Source organism: Microtus ochrogaster, unplaced genomic scaffold, assembly GCF_000317375.1.
Source record: "Microtus ochrogaster isolate Prairie Vole_2 unplaced genomic scaffold, MicOch1.0 UNK15, whole genome shotgun sequence".
NCBI classification, from domain to species: Eukaryota; Metazoa; Chordata; class Mammalia; order Rodentia; family Cricetidae; genus Microtus; species Microtus ochrogaster.
The window spans coordinates 436,137-453,368 of NW_004949113.1; the positions used below are offsets into that span (position 1 = coordinate 436,137).

The 17,232-nt window shown below is 54.3% G+C and overlaps 3 protein-coding genes across 5 annotated transcripts in view; all 3 read right to left on the reverse strand.

Annotated features, from left to right (window-relative positions):
- Positions 1–678, reverse strand: part of Snapc2 (small nuclear RNA activating complex polypeptide 2) — a 3,222-nt gene extending 2,544 nt beyond the window's left edge. The window contains exon 1 of one of the 2 annotated variants that reach the window (XM_005366952.2): positions 480–678. In XM_005366952.2, the coding sequence (XP_005367009.1) occupies positions 480–662 (183 nt within the window). In that variant the 5' untranslated portion in view covers positions 663–678. Of the gene's footprint in view, positions 1–238; positions 351–479 lie in introns of those variants that run through there. The other variant, XM_013353709.2, reaches the window with a different exon arrangement.
- Positions 679–1,866: 1,188 nt separating this feature from the next.
- Tgfbr3l (transforming growth factor beta receptor 3 like) lies at positions 1,867–5,082 on the reverse strand. The gene is made up of 7 exons (XM_005366958.2): positions 4,943–5,082; positions 3,978–4,114; positions 3,585–3,899; positions 2,951–3,065; positions 2,707–2,865; positions 2,404–2,475; positions 1,867–1,999 (listed from the first exon to the last, which is right to left on the reverse strand). Exons 1-6 carry the CDS (start codon positions 5,010–5,012, stop codon positions 2,408–2,410), a joined length of 864 nt encoding a protein of 287 aa, XP_005367015.1. The 5' UTR covers positions 5,013–5,082; the 3' UTR covers positions 1,867–1,999; positions 2,404–2,407.
- A 322-nt stretch (positions 5,083–5,404) lies between these two features.
- Map2k7 (mitogen-activated protein kinase kinase 7) lies at positions 5,405–14,633 on the reverse strand. 2 transcript variants are annotated; one of them, XM_005366955.2, is made up of 12 exons: positions 14,434–14,633; positions 12,699–12,746; positions 9,864–10,005; positions 9,691–9,757; positions 9,461–9,574; positions 9,247–9,366; positions 9,008–9,115; positions 8,706–8,885; positions 8,537–8,617; positions 8,309–8,451; positions 7,722–7,767; positions 5,405–7,615 (listed from the first exon to the last, which is right to left on the reverse strand). In XM_005366955.2, the coding sequence occupies exons 1-12, from the start codon at positions 14,555–14,557 to the stop codon at positions 7,481–7,483; spliced, it is 1,308 nt and encodes a 435-aa protein (XP_005367012.1). In that variant the 5' UTR covers positions 14,558–14,633; the 3' UTR covers positions 5,405–7,480. The 2 variants fall into 2 exon arrangements, with proteins under 2 accessions (XP_005367012.1, XP_005367014.1); XM_005366957.2 differs by lacking the exon at positions 12,699–12,746 and having other exon boundaries at positions 14,434–14,627.
- Positions 14,634–17,232: the final 2,599 nt, after the last annotated feature.

The window sequence follows — 17,232 nt, forward strand, 5'->3', positions numbered from 1 at the left end:
CCTCCCTCCCTCCCTCCCTCCCTCCCTCTCTCCCACTCTCTCTCTCCATTCCTCCCTCCCCCTCTCTCCCTTTTCGAGATACGGTTTCTCTGAGTAGCCCTGACTGTCCTAGAACTAGCTCCATACACTAGGCTGACCTCGAATTTACAGAGATCCTCGTGCCTCTGCCTGCCGAGTGCAGGGATTAAAGGCGTGCGCCACCACCACTCAGAAGCTCCACTGTTTTTGTTTCACTTACGTACAGACCCACAATCCAGTAGCGTGCCATCCGAGATCTATCTCTAAGCTCCCCTCACCCTAAGCTTCACAGCGCCTCGTTAGCAGGCCCCTTAGGTAAACCTAGGTCGGCTCCAAAGCGCCACCACAACCCCGCCCCACACCCCACTCGCGGTCCCGCCCCAAGCTCCACCCCCCAGGCCCGCTCGGGCTCAGCAAGGCCACCGGGCTCCCTGGCCCAGCCCCCAGTCCCGGGACACCACCTCGGCCTCACTGCGGCCCCGCAGCTCCTTGGCCAGCTCCGCGGCGTTTGGCTCCGGCTGGTCCCGCCGAGCCTCAAGAAGTCTCAGTAGATGTCGCATCTCGCGGGGGCTCCAAGCAGTAGGGCCGGCAGCCTCGCTTAGGTAGCGGGCCGGGACCTTCCGCTGTCGCTGCGGCGGCTTCATGCCGGAACTCTAGAGCGCCCTTTCTTGGTGGGCGGGGCTACGGAAGCCGCGAAGGTCTGAAAAAGCGCTACCGGAAGACTTAGCGGATGGGGGCGTGGCTCGCGTTTGTCAGCTGAAGGACTGGCTCTGGAGGAGGATCCCCGGATTTTATTTGCGTTTTATATCACTCATGAGCTGGAGCCAAAACCTTAGACCCTATATTCCTGAGCCAACCCATGAAATACGTACGGTGTGCTTTGCTTTTCATAGAGCCCTAAAAAACCTGGGCTTGTCCTTTGTGAGGCAGGGTAGCCCTGGTGGCCTGGATATCGATGTGCAGACAGGCTGGCCTCAAACTCATGGAGCTCTTCCCGAATGCTGGATTTAAAAGCATACACCTCTACACCTGGCTCACTTGCTGTTCTTGTAGATGACAAGAGTTTGATTGATTCCTAGCACCAACCAATTGTAGTTTCAAGGCATCCGACTCCCTCTTCTGACCTCCCCAAACACCAGGTACGCGTATGCTGCACATACATACGTGCAGACAAAACACTTGCACACAGAAATCTAAACAAACCAACCAACCCTGGCTTGCCAGGAGTAATGAGGAGTAATGAGTAATCCCAGCATTTGGGAGGCTGAGACGGGAAGACCGTTGAGTTTGAGGTTAGCCTGGGCTACCTAGTGAGAGTCTAGCTTGAAAGAAAAATAAGTCTGGGTTATGGGGGTAGACAGCCCTGGAGTCTTTGGTGAAGACTGATTGGTATTGCTGAGCCTCTGTTTCCTCATTGGTAAACTAGATCTGGAAATTCCATTGTTGCTTAAGTGCAAAGGAGGGGGCAGTTTGAGCAGGGGGGACTCGAGTGGTACACAGAGACCTGATGAAGGTAGGGTCTGGGGATGGGAGAAAAGAGCAAAGGTCCGACCTGGGGAAGAGCGAAGGAGCAAGTGAGCTCTTGGAATGGAGGACGAAAGCAGAGTTTAATTTAAACTCAAGCTGGCCAAGTTTGGGTGTTATTTTCTGTCCCAGGCAAATGGCCCCTGACTCCCTGGGTGTATGTGTTCATGGGGATTGGAGTCGCACCCCTTCAATCTAAGTCTTTCCCAGCCACAAATATCTCCAAGTTCTGGTCCCAAGGCACAGCCTGGAGCCTCCCTTTCCTGCCCTCCCTGCCCCCCATCCGTGGGAGCATAGTGATTACACTGAACATTAGCAGGCAGGTCAGCAATTTATTTTGAACCAGGGGAGTAAAGACGAGAAGGGGGTGATGGAGGAGAGACGTGCAGAAGTCCTCCCAAAAGGTTCTGAATCCATGACTGGATGCATCGGAGGACTTCACCGGGTTGTGGCGTCTCTAGAGGAGGCAGAGGCTCAGTGTGGGAGATCACCTCTCGGGTCACAACATTTTCCCAGCAGACATTGGCTTCCTCCATCAGTCTATGCACCTGTGTGAGACTAGGAGCTGTGTCTTATCCCTAACTCTTACCCAGTGCCTGTTCAAGTCTTAAAGACCCCCTTTCTTCACTGCTGGTAACCCCGTGCCCCACATTCAATCTCCAGCTCCACCTTGACAAGTTACTTAACCTCATAAAAAGTGCTGTGTTTTTTGTTTTGTTTAAAGAAAATCTCTGATGGAAACGGTAAAAGTAGCCGCCTGAAGGTTGTTCAAAAGACTAAAAGAATTTTCAAACTATTTGGAGCCCAGTGAGTAAGGCTGTGAAGGACCCTTACCATCACCTCTTCGCACTCTGTGCTTACCTGCCTACGAGGACCTCTGGAGCTGAGGGCCGCTGGGCGAAGCTCTAAGAGGCTGGCCGGGGTCTGGAGGTGCTGAAATAAGAAGCGGGCTAGAATAGGGGTTGCCTGTGCGCTGTGCCAGGGTGAGCGCGCCCCCTAGTGGGAGCTGCCGCAGGTGTACTAGCCCTGAGGGCCAGATCCGAGAGAGAAGTTCGGCGTTGTGGGGTGCGCAGGATGTATGTGGGGGGAGGGGTTGTATGGGGGAGTAGGCTGTCTGGACGTGTGGAAATAGGTGTGGGGTTCTGGCGGGACAGAAGTCCGTACCTGAGTGCGCGCAGACGAGACCGAGCCCTGCAGCTAGCGCAGCACCCAGCACGAATGCCGCTAACACCAACGCCACCACTGGTGCCGGCTCCAAGGCTGCAGCGCCTGGAGCGGAAGGCTCGGGGCGCAAGGCCCTGCCTGGGATACTCTTGGACGGCCCTATGGGGATGTGCACAAGGCTGAGACCAGGCCCTGGACCTAGTTGTGTTTACCACCCGAGTTCCAGGGCCGCTTGCGAGCTTACTAGGGGGCGGACGAGGTACTGTGACCACGATGGGCTGCGTCAGAGTGTGCAGGAGCGGGCTGTCGGTACCAAGGCTCTCACCGCTGCCCGCGCATGCCTCATCCTGAGGCAGACACTGGGTTGGGAGGGAAGAAACCAGACGTCAGGGCCTTGGTGATTCTGGGTCTGGTCCTCCAGAGCTCCTAAGATGGACTTAAACTTCCAGCTTTCCACTAGAGCTAGGAGGTCACAACAGGACTCCCGGGCCCAAGCCCTAAACAGAAAGTGGTTTCAGCCCTAGAACACACCCTATGCCAGTCGCTAGGTCCCAAGTGAGGCACGCAAATCAGGGCTTTGGACGTGTCAGTTTTCTGCATCCAGTCTTCCAGTCCTAAAAGAACTCCAAGATTCCCACCCAAGGATCCCAGAGCCTGAGGCTGTGTTATTTTCTGTCTCCTGGGGAGTTCCCATGCAAGTAGATCCATGAGGGATAGCTCTGTACCCAGTACCCATCCTAAGAGGTACACAGACCATAAAGCATTCTGCCTCCCAGGTCCCTAAACCTGGTAGAGTTCTTCCCTCAGCTGCCAGAACCGCTTGTGACTAACTACAGAGTCTTCCTCCGGTGCTGAGATTACTGCCTCTGCAAGCGCACCTGCGGAGGCGCCGGCGGGGTCAGAGGCGTTGGTGTCTGGCGGACAGCCCGGTGGCGCTGGCTGAGACGGCAACGGCTTATCTGGCAGTGCAAGAACTGCACTGAGGCGTTGAATACCGGGCGCAGGCGGAAGCTGAAGCGTGCGGGGCGAGCGGCATCCGGGTGTGGAGGTGGTGAGAAGCTGACAGAGGCGTCGGCAGGGCAGCCCCCACGTAGAAGCACCAGAGCAGGCCCCAGGGCCGGACGTGAGGAAGGCGTTAGGGAGCAGCGGTGCAGGGCCAGGCCCCATCTCGGTGAAGGACGGGCCAGAGCCGCCTAAGGGACCAACGCGCCATCAAGGTTGATCGGTCCCCATTTATCCCCACCCACCCTCGGTGTTTCTGGCGCCCGCACCTGCACAAACACATGGCTGTCGGCTGGAACCTCCAGTGGTCCAGTGCGGCGAGGGAATGAATCCTCTGTGTCTGATAAATCCAGACTGAAAAGGGGTCTGCGCAGCCAGGGGCCAGGTGCCCCAGGGAACGGGAGTGCTGAAACGGAGCATAGAGCGAGGACGCATTCCTTCTAGGGTAGGGCTTCCACCTCCAGCCCTTGCTTCTCTTGGAATAGTAACGCATTACAGGTGGTCTTTTTATCCCTGCTCAGCTGTGTGCCAAATTCCCTCCACGTTACTACCATGTACTCCCTAATGATATCACTGCCTAGGAGTCGAAACCCCACACAGAGCTGTGCTCCTTCCTTTTCTGACCTCTTTTGCCACATGCAGACTAGGGATGGGGATTTGGTGCCCCATGGGGTTGACCAGCATTTGCACTGGATGGAGTTCAGATGGATAAGAGCAAGTCAGGGTTCTCTGCCCAGTTCAGGTTGCCCTAAGTCTTGGAGCAAGAGTCTTGTCTTTGTGTCTAAGAGATCCATTCTGACTTACTGACCACTGAGGAGAGGTAGGTGCTGGCATCTGCTGTGTGAGGCACCCTCCCTATGAGCCTCAGTCCAGACAGGCAATTGGAATGAGCATTTCTGCTCAGTAGAGAACCAAGACCCCAGACAAAGGGAGGACAGCACCAACAGGTGATGGATGGTCTCTTGTGCTCACCCAGGCCTGCACTTATGTGCACACTCTAACATGGTCTACACAGGCAAATGACTGCCGTCAACTGGCAGTTAGCTGGGGGATGTCTCAAGAATGATTTGCACACCTGGCCCCATTCCCACAGCCCTTGCCATCACTTGGTTGTTGAGAACTTTGAGGAAAGGGAATGACACCACCCCCAACACCCCAGATGCAAAACTAAGTTGAGAAGGAGCAATAGGGAAGTGGGACATGATGCCCCCGCCCCGTGCCAGCCTCTACATACCAAGTTGTTCATTGAGCACAGTGGCGGTCCCAGGGAGCAGGGCCAGGAGCAGGAGTGTGGTGCCCACCATGGTGGTCTATCCAGGCTGGAATGCTCCAGGCCAGCAGCAGGCACCTGGTTGGGCTGTACTCAGCCCTGTAGGTGTGGGTAGGCAGCCCTGGCCTTGGTGAGTCTGCCACCCTGGGAAGCAGGGAGCGGGGGCGGAGGATGCAGGGGCTGACATCCGAGCCCATGCTCAAGGCCTGCATGGATAAGGACTTCTTGGTGTGCTGAAGTTTCTAGGAAAAGGGGGCCCCTCACAAAGCAGCTTGATACCCCCAGTCACTCCAATCACCTCCCACCCAGCTCCAGCCCTGACTGTTTCTCACGAAACAGGCAGTGTTTAGCCTACACATTAAAAGCCCAACTCCCAGCCCCTTCCCGCATCTCTATAAATTCTACCATTCTTAGGACACCACACTCAGAAGAAAAGGGAAGGGTTTTATTCTCAAGCGCTAAGGATTTACAAACAAGGGTATTTTGTTTTAAAAAGGGAGAGGGCAACACTGGTGGCCTGAGGAGGAGTCCATAGGCCAGAGGGAAGGACCAGGCCACTCCAGGTCCCTACCTGCCTGACACCCACTCTGCCTGGGCCAGAGGGATGGCTGGTGACAGAGGGGAGGATTTGGGAGAGGTGGGGAAGTGGGAGACTCCCCCAGGCTCCCACTTAACACTGGAGGGGGATGGACACAGACAGACAGAGACACACACAGAAAATAAAGTTAAATAAAAATAAAACCATGCGGCCCAGTCTTGGGCCTGTGCTGGCCCAAGGACCAGCCAAGTGACCTAACTACCCATGAAGGCTGCCCATGCTGGTAGCTAGCCTCAAAATGGTAAGGGTGGGGGCCAGGCTTGTTACCCTACCCCTACTTCACTCCACCTCCCCACGTAAGGGATAAGGAGAGAGGTGCCCTGCCCAGGCAGAGCAGATGACTTCTATTGCAATTTAACCATGCGGCATTGTGTCAATAGGATGAAGATGAGTCAATAGGATAGTTAAGAGCCACAGTGTCACCTAAGCCTACAGTTGTGTCATCAGCTACATCCAGCAAGGTTTCTCAGCTTTGGTGCTGGGTTTTGTTTGTGGTTTTAAAGTATTTTTTGTTTTGTTCTGTTATATTGTTCTCTTGTCCACTTGATTTGCATGCATCACCAACAAAAAGGAAACATACCCCACCCTGTCCTGGCCATTGCAGAACCATGGGACAGACATCTGGCCCACTCCGGGCCACACGCTGGGTTGGAGCTGGTCAGCTCTAGGTGAGCTGAGGGAGGATGCTTAGGGCATAATGGGAGTAGGTCACTTCACATGCCAATACCCTGGCCTCACTTGTACTCAAGCCTGTCCAACTCGTCCCTGACACACATGCGCAGACCTCCACATCTACTTAACTCTCAATCCCTGACTTCTTTGGAACCCCTCCTTCTGCCCTCGGCCTCACTCCTGTCACTGACTCCCTCCAGTTCGCCCCTGCTTCCTGCTGTTCTCCACTGCATTCCTCCAACACCTTTCCTGAAGGCCATCTGTGTGGCTGAGGCCCCGTGGTCTCCCTCTGTACCACCTGAGCTCTTCTACTCAACCCCAGGCTGTAACCAGTCCCCAGTCCCATGTGAGGGTCCCCCGATGAAGCCTGGTCTCTCTTACGCCAGAACTGACAAAGAGCAGCCAGCAGTCCAACCCTCCAATGCCTGAGGGCAACGGAGAGGAGGGGGCCCACCACAAGCAGCTAAACATTACTTTGGTAAAAGTTTCTGAAGGTACCGACACACCCCATGAGGACAAGCCCCCCCCACACCCTACCAAGTACAATAAAATACAATAAACTCCAAAAAGGACCCCCTGAGATCAAAGAGAGAGAGACAGACAGACACAGAGACAGCAACCCATTTGGCTGCAGTCACAATGCCCACAAAGCTATCCTAGGGCAAGGACTTGAGGAGGCCTGGGTGGACCTGGGGCTTCCACTGAGGGGCAGGAGCGGCTGGGCCCAGGCTTAGGCTAGGAGAGAGGCAGAGGCTGGGAGGGAGACAGGAAACCAGAAAGGGACAGAGCTAGAGAGGAAGGGGAGAGAGGGGAAAATGGAGAGCAAGCATGTGGGAGAGAAGGTGGAGGGGGCAGACACTGGGAGTGTGGGGGAAAGGAACAGGGGCTTTCTCTTTGCCCCAGGGGCCACCCCAGCCCATAGGTTATGATTGAATAAATACCGAGTCTGCTCATGGCCTGCTGTCTTCCGTTCACAGTGTCTGTCGGGGTGGGGTGGGGTTCGCATAGTTGGCTGACCCCAGAGTGGGAAGAATTAGGGACCAGCATGCCCGTCTGTCCACAGCTGGTGGGTAGGGAGTCAGTGGTGGATGGGTACCCCCTACTTTCTGTCCTCAGCCCTTGGCAGCCGTCCAGGTCCCAGGTCCCCTGATGGGCAGCTGGATTGGCCAGGTGGGAAGGGGGGCCTGTGGCCATGCCCCTGGGCCCCTATGGGGCTGGCCGCTGCCGTGAGGCTACCTGAAGAAGGGCAGGTGGTGTTGGCTCAGGACTCCACTAGTCCTTGGAGACTCGGTCTTTGCCATGATGTCCTTGAACCAGGATGCCACATCCACCTCGAGTGTCTCATAGTGCTTGATGAAGCTGTGTTCCTGTAGGCCCAGGAGTTAGCTTAGCATGAGGAGTCAGCCCTCCTGGTCCTGCAACCGAGACCGGGAGGACTTCACGTGTGGCGGGAGTTAGGGGCTAGGTACTCACAAGTAGCTTATTATACTTTGGTCTCTTCCTGTGATCTTTAGTAAGGCTGGACGAAGAGCAGGGAGAGAAGAGAAAAGATAGTCAGGGAGGTGGAGCCTGGCTGTGCCTGGATGCGCACCTGTGCTCAGGCCCTCCCCAGTGAAAAAGGGGTCTTCCAGATCAGCCAGAAGCAGCTGCTCACAGCCAGGTTCCACCAGGCTGGGGATCCACAAAGTCTCCTGGCCCAGGGTAGCATGGTGAAGACCCAGCTGGGAAGTTGGAACCAGAATGTGAAGTTCACACAAGAGAAAGTTAAGACTCAAGTGTGGTCTTCCTGCATAACCTCCATAACAAAGCCCTAGGTAACCACACCGGACACCCATAGGACCAGCTGTCCCCTTAGGCCAGATCCAAAGCCAGAAAGTGATTGCAAAGGCTCCAGAATTAGTTCCTGTCTATAGCCTCTAGTCATGGACCTGCCTCTACCCATGCCCATCTCCTCCCTTCCCCTTTCCCCAGCCCTCCCCAGCAGCACGAGGACATCAGACATTCCAGAACATCCCAAGAACATCCCAAAGTAGAGAAGTAGGCAGAGTGGGCATGCTCACCAGTCTTTGACGAATGACTGGAAGTCCCCTGAGAAGCCCATGTGACCAGGCAGGAGCGGAGGCTCTTCCTGTAGGACTTTGGTAAGGACCTCAAAGTCTGTCTTGCAGTTCTTGTAGGGAAACTGTCCCGTTGCCAGCTCCACCTGGGAAGGTGACAGGCACTGCTGGAGCAGCAGGAAAGAGATCCCTGCCTTCCCACCAAGCCCCAGAACAGGAGCCCCAACACACCAATGATATGCCCAGGCTCCACACATCGGCTCGGATGTCATAGTCAGGCTTGGTAGGGTCTGGGGGGTCAATGCGCTCAGGCTGCAAGGAGGGAGAGAAAGAAGATATAGGCTGAGGGCAGGGCCAGCCCACCCAGTCCCCTTGTCAGACCCAGCAGGGCCCCACTCACAGCCATGTAGGCAGCACAGCCAGCACTCCGTGTTTTGGCCTTAGAGTCAACAAGGCGCCCGCTGATGCCAAAGTCGCAGAGCTTGATCTGGCCCCGCTCGTCTAGCAGAATGTTGGAGGGTTTGACATCACGGTGAATGACACCATGCTTCTCTTTCAGATAGTACAGCGCCTTCACAATCTGCAGGACAGAGATTCAGAAACCTGTCAAGGGCGGCGGCGGGGGGGTGGGTGGGAGGGGGCACGTTTGACAGAACACAGGGACAACCACCTAGCCACACAAGCCCAGACTTAGCCACTCACCGCCACAGTCATCTTGCCCAAGATTCGCTCCGGAATGGGGCCCTGCATTCGTTTCTTCAGCTTCTCTGCACACGTGCCCATGAGCTCCATGGCAATGAAGACGTCTGTCTGTAGAGGAAGGGTGGCACACAGGGTTTGGGGCAGCCATGCTTTCCTCCCCAACCTAACCACAATCTGGTACCTGGGGACATGTAGGACCTAGGGGGCAGAAGGCTTGGCCCCTCAGGCAGGGTGCTCACGTTGGTGATGAAGGTGCCAAAGCACTGAACGATGTAGGGGCAGTCGTGGCTCTTGAGTACCACATCCAGGTCCATCAGGATACGCTTATTCTCTTCCTTGTTCCCCGAGCGCCGCATTTGCTGAAAGGAGGGACAGCCAGGAGGGGAGCTTCAAGTGCTGGGCAGGCTGCAAGGGTACAGGATACATCCTGGAACTGGGGTGTGGAAGGCTCACCTTGACAGCAATGATGTGGCCTGTTTTCCGGAAGCGCATCTTCCACACCTGACCACAGGTACCGCTGCCCATCTCGCCCAGGTTCTCCAAGTCATTGATTTCTGCCTGATAACGCTGGGTGAAGAGCAAGGCAGCTGGAGGGTCCCCAGAACCTCTGCTCCTGACACCCACCACCTCTAGCCTGCCTGGGTCCTGTCACAGCCCCCAGGATGCCAATGGGGAGGTAGTACCTGGCCTCCGATGGTCAGGTACCCTGTCTGCTTCATGATCTCCTGCAGCTTCTGGTCAATTTCGATGCTGAAGAACAAAATAGGAGCTAGTCAGAAGGGTCCCACAGACGTCACCCACCTCCCATGGACCAGCACAAGGAGGGCCCTATGCTGGCCCTGCTCCGCCAGCTTACCTCTCCATACTGCGGGGTGTGAACAAGGTTGATGGGAGCCCCAGCATGTGGCGGGGCCGGGAGGGCGGTGTAGGGTGCTGTGGGGAGCTCTCTGAGGATGGTGAGCGACTGCCCCCATCATTGGCCAGTGGGAGCTGCAGGGCTGGCGGGTTAAAAACCAGGGGCATGAAAGGAGTTAGAATCTAGCTGGTCTAGAAGGAGTTGGGGTTCTCATCTTCTCTCTCATATCCCTTTGGCCAGGCTGACACAGCCCCCTGCTCTGCTGGCTGGGACCTCCTTCCCCACCCCCTGGGGTATCTTCAAGGTACCATCTCTATCCCTTTGATCTGAAAGGAGATTGGATGGGCTGGTGGGAGAGGGAGGATCCCAGAAGCTGAGGGTTTGTCCTCAAGTACATACTGTAGAGAAATGGGAGGACTCTCTGCCAGGAACTTCACCCAGCAGTGCCAGAAAGCAGGCCCGGGGCCACAGTGCTCACATGGGAACCACATGAGGACAGAATGCCCAACAGGACCGGCTTGGAACCTGGTCTGGCCACCAACACTGCACTGTGGATGAACAAGAGCCAATAGCTATGGAACTCTGGTTTCAGGCTGTCTTGCCCCAGATTCCACTCCTAGGTCAGGGAGGGCCACCTTCTGGCCAGCTGGCTCATTTGTGCATGTCCCAACCAGGCCTGCAGAACTGGGATGGGGTGGGGGTGGGGGCAGGAACAGAAGCCCAGGCTAAGTCTGAGCTCTTGGGAGGAGGGACTGATGGGAATCTAAACAGCAAAGCTCTTCCGGGAACTAGCTGGGCTGGGCAGGTGGAAGATGCTGGGCCACGGAGGGGAGCTTGGTACTTCCCAACGGCCTGCATGCGGATGGCTCGGGCATGCTACAGGCAGGCGGCGGGCAGGCAGCAGGCACCCCAGGATGGGCGGGCGATGTTAGGATGTGGGGGAACAGGAGAAAGAAAGAGAAAGAGCCAAGACTTGGGACCCAGCTGTCCAGAGGAGATGCTGCAGAGACAGCCAGAGAGAACATGAGACATTAAGAGTAGGTTCCTTAAAGAGCTAGGGGTTCTGGGTCTAGTGAAAGGGGCTATGAACCCCTGTGGTTTCTGGAAGCATCTACCCTCCATGATCCTCTCATACTTCAGGGGTCCTAGTGCCCTAGAAGGATTACAGCTAGCTCAGCTCAGGGCATCAGCAGGGCATCCTTCAAACATCACTTCCCAGGTGGCCTGGAGTCTGGTTTTTCGAGACAGGGTTTCTCTATGTAACAGTTCTGGCTATACTGAAACTCGCTCTGTAGACCAGGTTGGTCTCAAACTCACAGATCTGGCTGCCTCTGCTTCTCAAGTGTTGTATTAAAGGCCTGCTGCTTTCTAATATACTTCTCCATACCCTTAAATTTACTACCTCTTTTCCCCACAATCAACCTAATGGCTTTTGGTGAGCTGGGCCCAGTAATTAATTAGCAGAGACCACTGGGCTGACATCCAGGTCCTTTTTAGTCCTGGTGGTTGGGATCCCAGCTGCGCCCAGACGCTCCTGGAACTGTCCACAGCCCATCTTCATGGACTCCTGTGATCCTTCTTTCTCTGACACCTCAGCTCTCTGGGGTGGGGACCATACCTCTGCCTTCTCCACAGTCTACCAGCACCTTACCTACACAGACCGTCAAGCCCTCTTAGGCTGCCTCAGACCCATGGAGGAGGCTGCTGGCCCCACTCTCTGAAGCATGGATTTGATGGGGCTAGAGTGGAAAAGAGGAGAGAAATATACACAGGCCCTGAGAATAGAGGTTAGAAGGGTTCGAGTCACATGGCAGCCCTGGCTAGTACAGTAAGTTTAATAGTGAAGGAGGAAGAAGTGAGGATGATTGGATGAGAGAAAGTAAGATGGATCACAGGGACACATGCTCACTTTTCAGGCTACCAGACCAACATGCATATACTCATGTGCAGGTACACATGTACACACATGTACACCAAAAGTATGGAACACACACACACTCATCCATGTATACACACAAGCTGGGAACACATGACCACCAACAGTCATCTCTGCTAACACAGGTATTCTTTCTCTTACACACACACAAGACAGTGTTTACCTTGGAATCAGCATAGCTGAACTGCCTAGCATGGAGTCCTTGCGCGCCTGCGCGCGCGCGCGCGCGTGTGTGTGTATGTGTGTGTGTGTGTGTGTGTGTGTGTGTGTGTGTGTGTGTGTGTTGGGAGTGGGGGGTCTTTCCTCCCACAGCCTCCTGGGACACTTTTGTTCAAATCCTGTATCCTCCACCAGCTTTCCCTGAGAGACCCTATGCAGAGTCCCTCACCCTACTAGACTATTCTCTAGAATCAGGAATGTGCTTAGTGTCCACTGATGAACCCTTATCGCAGCCTCAGTCTGTTTTTCTTACTGCTATGCTCCTGGGTCCTGAGAGCAGACACAGTCCATAAGTCATGACACTCAGTCACTCCACAATAGTGATAGACTGAATAGGAACAGTGCACCTGCCTCTACCCACCTTCTTATTCACACACACACACACACACACACACACACACACACACACCCTTGTGTGCCCACCTAGCAGACTCCCATTTATTAGGGGAGCCCATTTCATCCTCTGGGAGTTCCAAATTGAGTCAAAGAAGAAATGGGGAGACTAGAGGACACAGAGGAAGTGCGGTCAGGCTCACACTGCGGCAGGGAAGAGCGAGAAAGTGAAAATGAAGAGACAGAACACACAGAACATGGGGCAGGGATGAATGGTATTCTGCGGCAGGGGCAGCGGTTAGGTCAATGTGCAGATATGCAAGCAGCAATGATAAAAAGGCTGGTACCTGCTCGCTGGGACGGGGCAGGAGCAGGGCTTAGAGTGATCACAATAACTGGATGGGGAAAGGAAGAAAAAAAAAACCACGATAAATCACAACAGAAATAACTGATTTGTCCAACAGAAAAGAAATCAAATCATAATGAAGAGGAGGGGGAGGCGCAAGGTACCACACTGCAGAGATGGGTAGAAACCGACAGAGATGAGAAGGTGGGAGGAAGGCATGGAGCTGACGGACACAGACACCTGCAGGGGGCTCCGGGGCCTGCCAGCCACCAGCCTTACCAGGTCTCACTCTGTTCTAGGGACAGACACCTCTTAGGGTACCTAGAACCCCATACCCAACCCAGGCTCATCCACACTGGGGCTGGAAAAGATGGCTCTGCAGAGTCTGGCAGGAGCCCTCCAAGGCTTGGCCCAGCTTCTGGTCCCAGGCAGAATCCAGTGAAAAGCACCCACACTTCTGGGTATCTCCACACACTGGAAGAAACCCCCCCTCCCCCCAGGAAGGAAAACTGGCAGACTCAGGCCAGAAGCAGGAAGGATGGCGGGAACCCTGAAGAGGGATTCAAGGGGTAAGATCAGGCTGTGAAGGTTGGGCCAGGTGACCAGGGAGTGGACAGAATTCTCAGCTATGGGAGGCTGCCTTTCCCCTCTTACCAAGGTGACCCACAGTACAATAATATACTCCAAACATTGTATCACAGAGTATAAAGAAGGCATTCTGCTCAATCAAGAGGGATACAGAAAGGGCTGGCAAGGCAGTGATCACAGAGTAGAAGAGGAAGGAGGAAAAATCAAATTCCTTCCAGCAGAGAGACTTGGGGACAGGGTATCTGGGCTACAACAAGGACGCTAACTGTGGTCATGATGGTGACAAACTAGGTGTGTGTATAGAAAGAAGGGGAACAGCTGTCGGTACAGGACCATACGTCAGGGGGGCAGGCCCAGAGATGGGAGAGTAAGAAAGGAGGTGTGTGTCTGCTGGGCGAGACTAGATACATCTACACCGCCACAGGTGTCTGCAGGACTAGCAGTCACCTGAGGCCAGGAGACAAAATCTGCCAGGCTGAGAGCTGGCTATGTGTTTCCAGAGGGCCAGACACACTAAGACAGCGACACTGAAGTTAGCTGGCCACAGACATATGAGGTACCCCTGTGTGAAGGAGGCAGTCCCCTGAGCCCAAAGACTTCCAGGCTTAGAGCAGCCATCAAATGAAAGACTCCTCTATTCAAACAAGGACTGGATGTAAATAAAGGCCAAGTGACCTAAGAGGGCAGATGGGTATACATGTGTGTGGACTGTGTGCTGGGGGGGGAGGGGGGACGGGACCTCTTGACGGTCCCAGAAACAGCAAGAGTGAAACCACTGGGTCAAAAGAGATCTCACTGTTTGTAGGGTTCAAAGACTTGGCTGTGGTCTCGGTGGCTTCGGGTCTGATAGCCTGCTAGGTGTAGGTGACAAGGCACTGGGAGCAGTCCACAGGGTGAGAGGACCCAGTCGCTAAGCTCCCATGATGTGAAGCCTAGGATCGCGGTATGTGTGGGGAGGAAGTCGCCCTGGAGACTGCCCACCCGACTCCCAGGTCACCGTGACCCTCTCTCTGCAAGCTGACAGCGGTAGGGAGTAGAGGGGAGGAGAGCTAGCGCCCCGGAAGCGGGGGCGGGCTCTGCCTGGTGGGCGGGGCCTGACACAGCGGGCCCCGCCCCACCCGCCCCCTCCCCCACGCCGCCGTGCTTACTGGGCCTGGGCCGCTGGGGGCTAATATCCAGGTTGAGGTCGATTCTCCTCCGGGCCTCGCGGTTCTCCTGTTTAAGCTTGGCTTCCAGGCGGGACAGCTTTTGCTCTAGGGAGGACGCCGCCATCTTCCCCGCCGCCGCTCGCCGCCAGGCCGCCCGTCAGTCCGGGGTAGACAAACACCGCACTGCGCCTGCGCCTCAATGACCCCACCGAGCCGCCGTCCTGCCCTGCCCAGCCCAACCCAGCCTGTGCCCGCCCTGCCGCGAGTGGTTAGCGCCGCGCATGCACACTGCATCCCAGTAGGGAGATGACGCCACCTAGAGCTCCAGGCTGGCAGTGTGCGTTGTCATCACCCAGTCACCTCCCGCAGAGCGCATGCGTGAAGTTCACCAGTCCCCCCCCCCTTTTTTTTTTGGAGAGAGGCACATTTCGAGAACCACGAGTTTTTCTTTTTTCTTTTCTTTTCCTTTTTTTTTTTTTTTTAAATAAAGTGGAAGGCGGGCAGGACGGCACGCATACATGCACAAAGGGGAGACCTGCCACGCTCGCGGCTTTTACTGCGCACGCTCACAGCTATTCCCGGATTCTTCTTCACACCGTGCCTCCGTTAACTTCCTGTGAGCTCTTCCCAGCCCTGACCCTCCCTGGCATCTGCATCTTTACGGCCTTCCTCATCTATCAGTCCTTCATTAGGACCTGTGATGCTTAATTGCTGCTTGACCTCCCGGTGGCAGCGTGAAGTCGCCTCCTTACCATAATTAGGCACCTGTGGGGCTGGCTCCCTTTCCATTTCAGCCTATATAGAGTCAGTGGAGGAGAGGGACTCCAGAGCCAGCGATTCCTGAGCTCGCTGTCAGAATCAAGGCTAAGGCCAGACTTCCTGACCGTGCCTACCTGGGACCTGAAGACGCCCCATCCCCAACTCTTCGCCCTGAGAATCTGGGCTCAGCTCTTGAACCAATGTATCTGAAAACAGGTCCTGCTGAGGGGGCTCCTCGCCCAGCTTAAAGAGTTAAATCATTTAAAAGGTGCTAAGATAACCTCCCTATCTGTCAATCTGGATTACTAAGGAGCACTTTGCCTCTAGGTTTTTAGGGCCAGGATGCTTGCATTGTACAGGGACATCAGCAATTGACCAAACCCTGGAGGTCAGACTGTGAAAGCAACAATGAACACTTTGGGATGGACCTTAAAAGGCTTACAGGAACTCCTCTGGCAATGACCTACAGGTGGAACAGACACAAACTTGGAGTTTCAAGGATAAAGGCAGAGGAGATGATATGGGGTTCTTTGTTTTGGTTTGGTTGAGTTTTTCGAGGCAAGGTTTCTTTGTGTAACCCTGGCCTTCCTGGAACTCACTCTGTAGACCATGCTGGCCTCGAACTCGGAGATTTGCCTGTCTCTGCCTCCCAAGTGCTGGAATTAAAGGTGTGCACCGCCGTCACCCGGCTTTTTTTTTTTGGTGGGGGATGGGAGGGGGATTGGATTCTTTAGAAATCAAAAAAAAAAAGGTAGGCAGAAAACTCCACCTAATTTCTCTTGATTAGATGAGGTCTCTACTTTCACCCCCTTTTTAAGTACCTTGGATGTCTTTCCTCCCAGGAGACCCTGATTTGATAGATAGGTGTTATCAGTTGGTCATAGATATAGAAAGCTTAGAGATAACTGTACAAAGAGGTCAGAATTACAGTTTGCATTTATTAAGCACCCACTGGGATATACTCCACCGCACAGGAAGCATCCAAAAGAAAGTCCCTGCATGGACTAAGGAAAACTCCACCAGCAGTCACTCTTAACTTGGAGTCAGCCAGTTTTAAGAAACCCATGAACAGTACTTTCACTAGCTGGTTACATGTCAACTTGACACAAACTACAGTCATCAAAGAGGAAGGAGCCTCAGTTGAGAAATTGCCTCTATAATATCCACCAGTAAGGCATTTTCTTAATTAGTGATTGATGGGGGAGGGCCCAGTCCACTGTGGGTGGTTCCCTCCCTTGACTGGTGGTCCTGAGTTCTATAATAAAGCAGGCTGAGCAAGCCATGAGAAGCAAACCAGCTAGCAGTACCCCTCCATGGCCTCTACATCAGCGCTTGTCTCCAGGAGCCTGCCCTGCTTGAGTTCCTGTCCTGGCTTCCTTCAATGATGCTGTGGAGGTGTAAGCTGAATAAACCCTTTCCTCCCAACTTGCTTTTTGGTCATGGTGTTTCATCACAGCAACGGAAACCCTGACTAAGACAGTAGTCTAGTGGGGATCTGTGACTGCCTAACTTTGTTTACAGAGTTTTTATATTAAATAAGCATTTTCCTGAGGAAATGTGGTTTCATGGGGTTCTCTAAGACTCCAGAAAAGGAGCTCTGTATGTAGACATTCCAGTACCCATTCTTAGTTGTTTTGGAGACAAGTTCTGCTATGTCTCCCAAGCTGGCTTCAACCTTCAATCCTCCTCCTTCCACCTCCAGAATATTATATAGACATGTTCCACCGCTCCTAGTTTATGAAATGCTTGGGCTGGAACCCAGAACTTCCTGCTCGCTAAGCAAGCGCTCTCCCAACTGAGTTACAGCCCAGCCCAGTCTTTTATGTCAACAATTCTATTATACAGTCTCAGGACCACCTGAATCAGAATTACCTGGCATACTTATTCAGTAGCAGGTTCCTGGCCCCCACCCAAAAATTCTGAGTCAGTATTTCAGGGGTGGGGTGTGGGATGTTTTATTTCTTCCTGGCTCCTTGGCTTATTTTACTATGCAGCTAAATGTGAGAACCATTGTTCTAAGTACCCATCTCTGCGGCAAAG

What these genes read in the sequence shown, in the direction of transcription:
- Tgfbr3l (XM_005366958.2), bottom strand. Translation starts at nt 5,012, where the DNA reads ATGGTGGGCACCACACTCCTGCTCCTGGCCCTGCTCCCTGGGACCGCC. An exon ending in TGTGCTCAATGAACAACTTG is followed by an intron (nt 4,115 to 4,942) that starts GTATGTAGAGGC and finishes GCTCCGTTTCAG; the next exon opens with CACTCCCGTTCCCTGGGGCA. An exon ending in TCTCGTCTGCGCGCACTCAG is followed by an intron (nt 2,476 to 2,706) that starts GTACGGACTTCT and finishes TTCTTATTTCAG; the next exon opens with CACCTCCAGACCCCGGCCAG.
- Map2k7 (XM_005366955.2), bottom strand. Translation starts at nt 14,557, where the DNA reads ATGGCGGCGTCCTCCCTAGAGCAAAAGCTGTCCCGCCTGGAAGCCAAG. An exon ending in CCCCCAGCGGCCCAGGCCCA is followed by an intron (nt 12,747 to 14,433) that starts GTAAGCACGGCG and finishes TTCCCCATCCAG; the next exon opens with TTATTGTGATCACTCTAAGC. An exon ending in GCTGTGCTGCCTACATGGCT is followed by an intron (nt 8,618 to 8,705) that starts GTGAGTGGGGCC and finishes CCCTCCTTGCAG; the next exon opens with CCTGAGCGCATTGACCCCCC.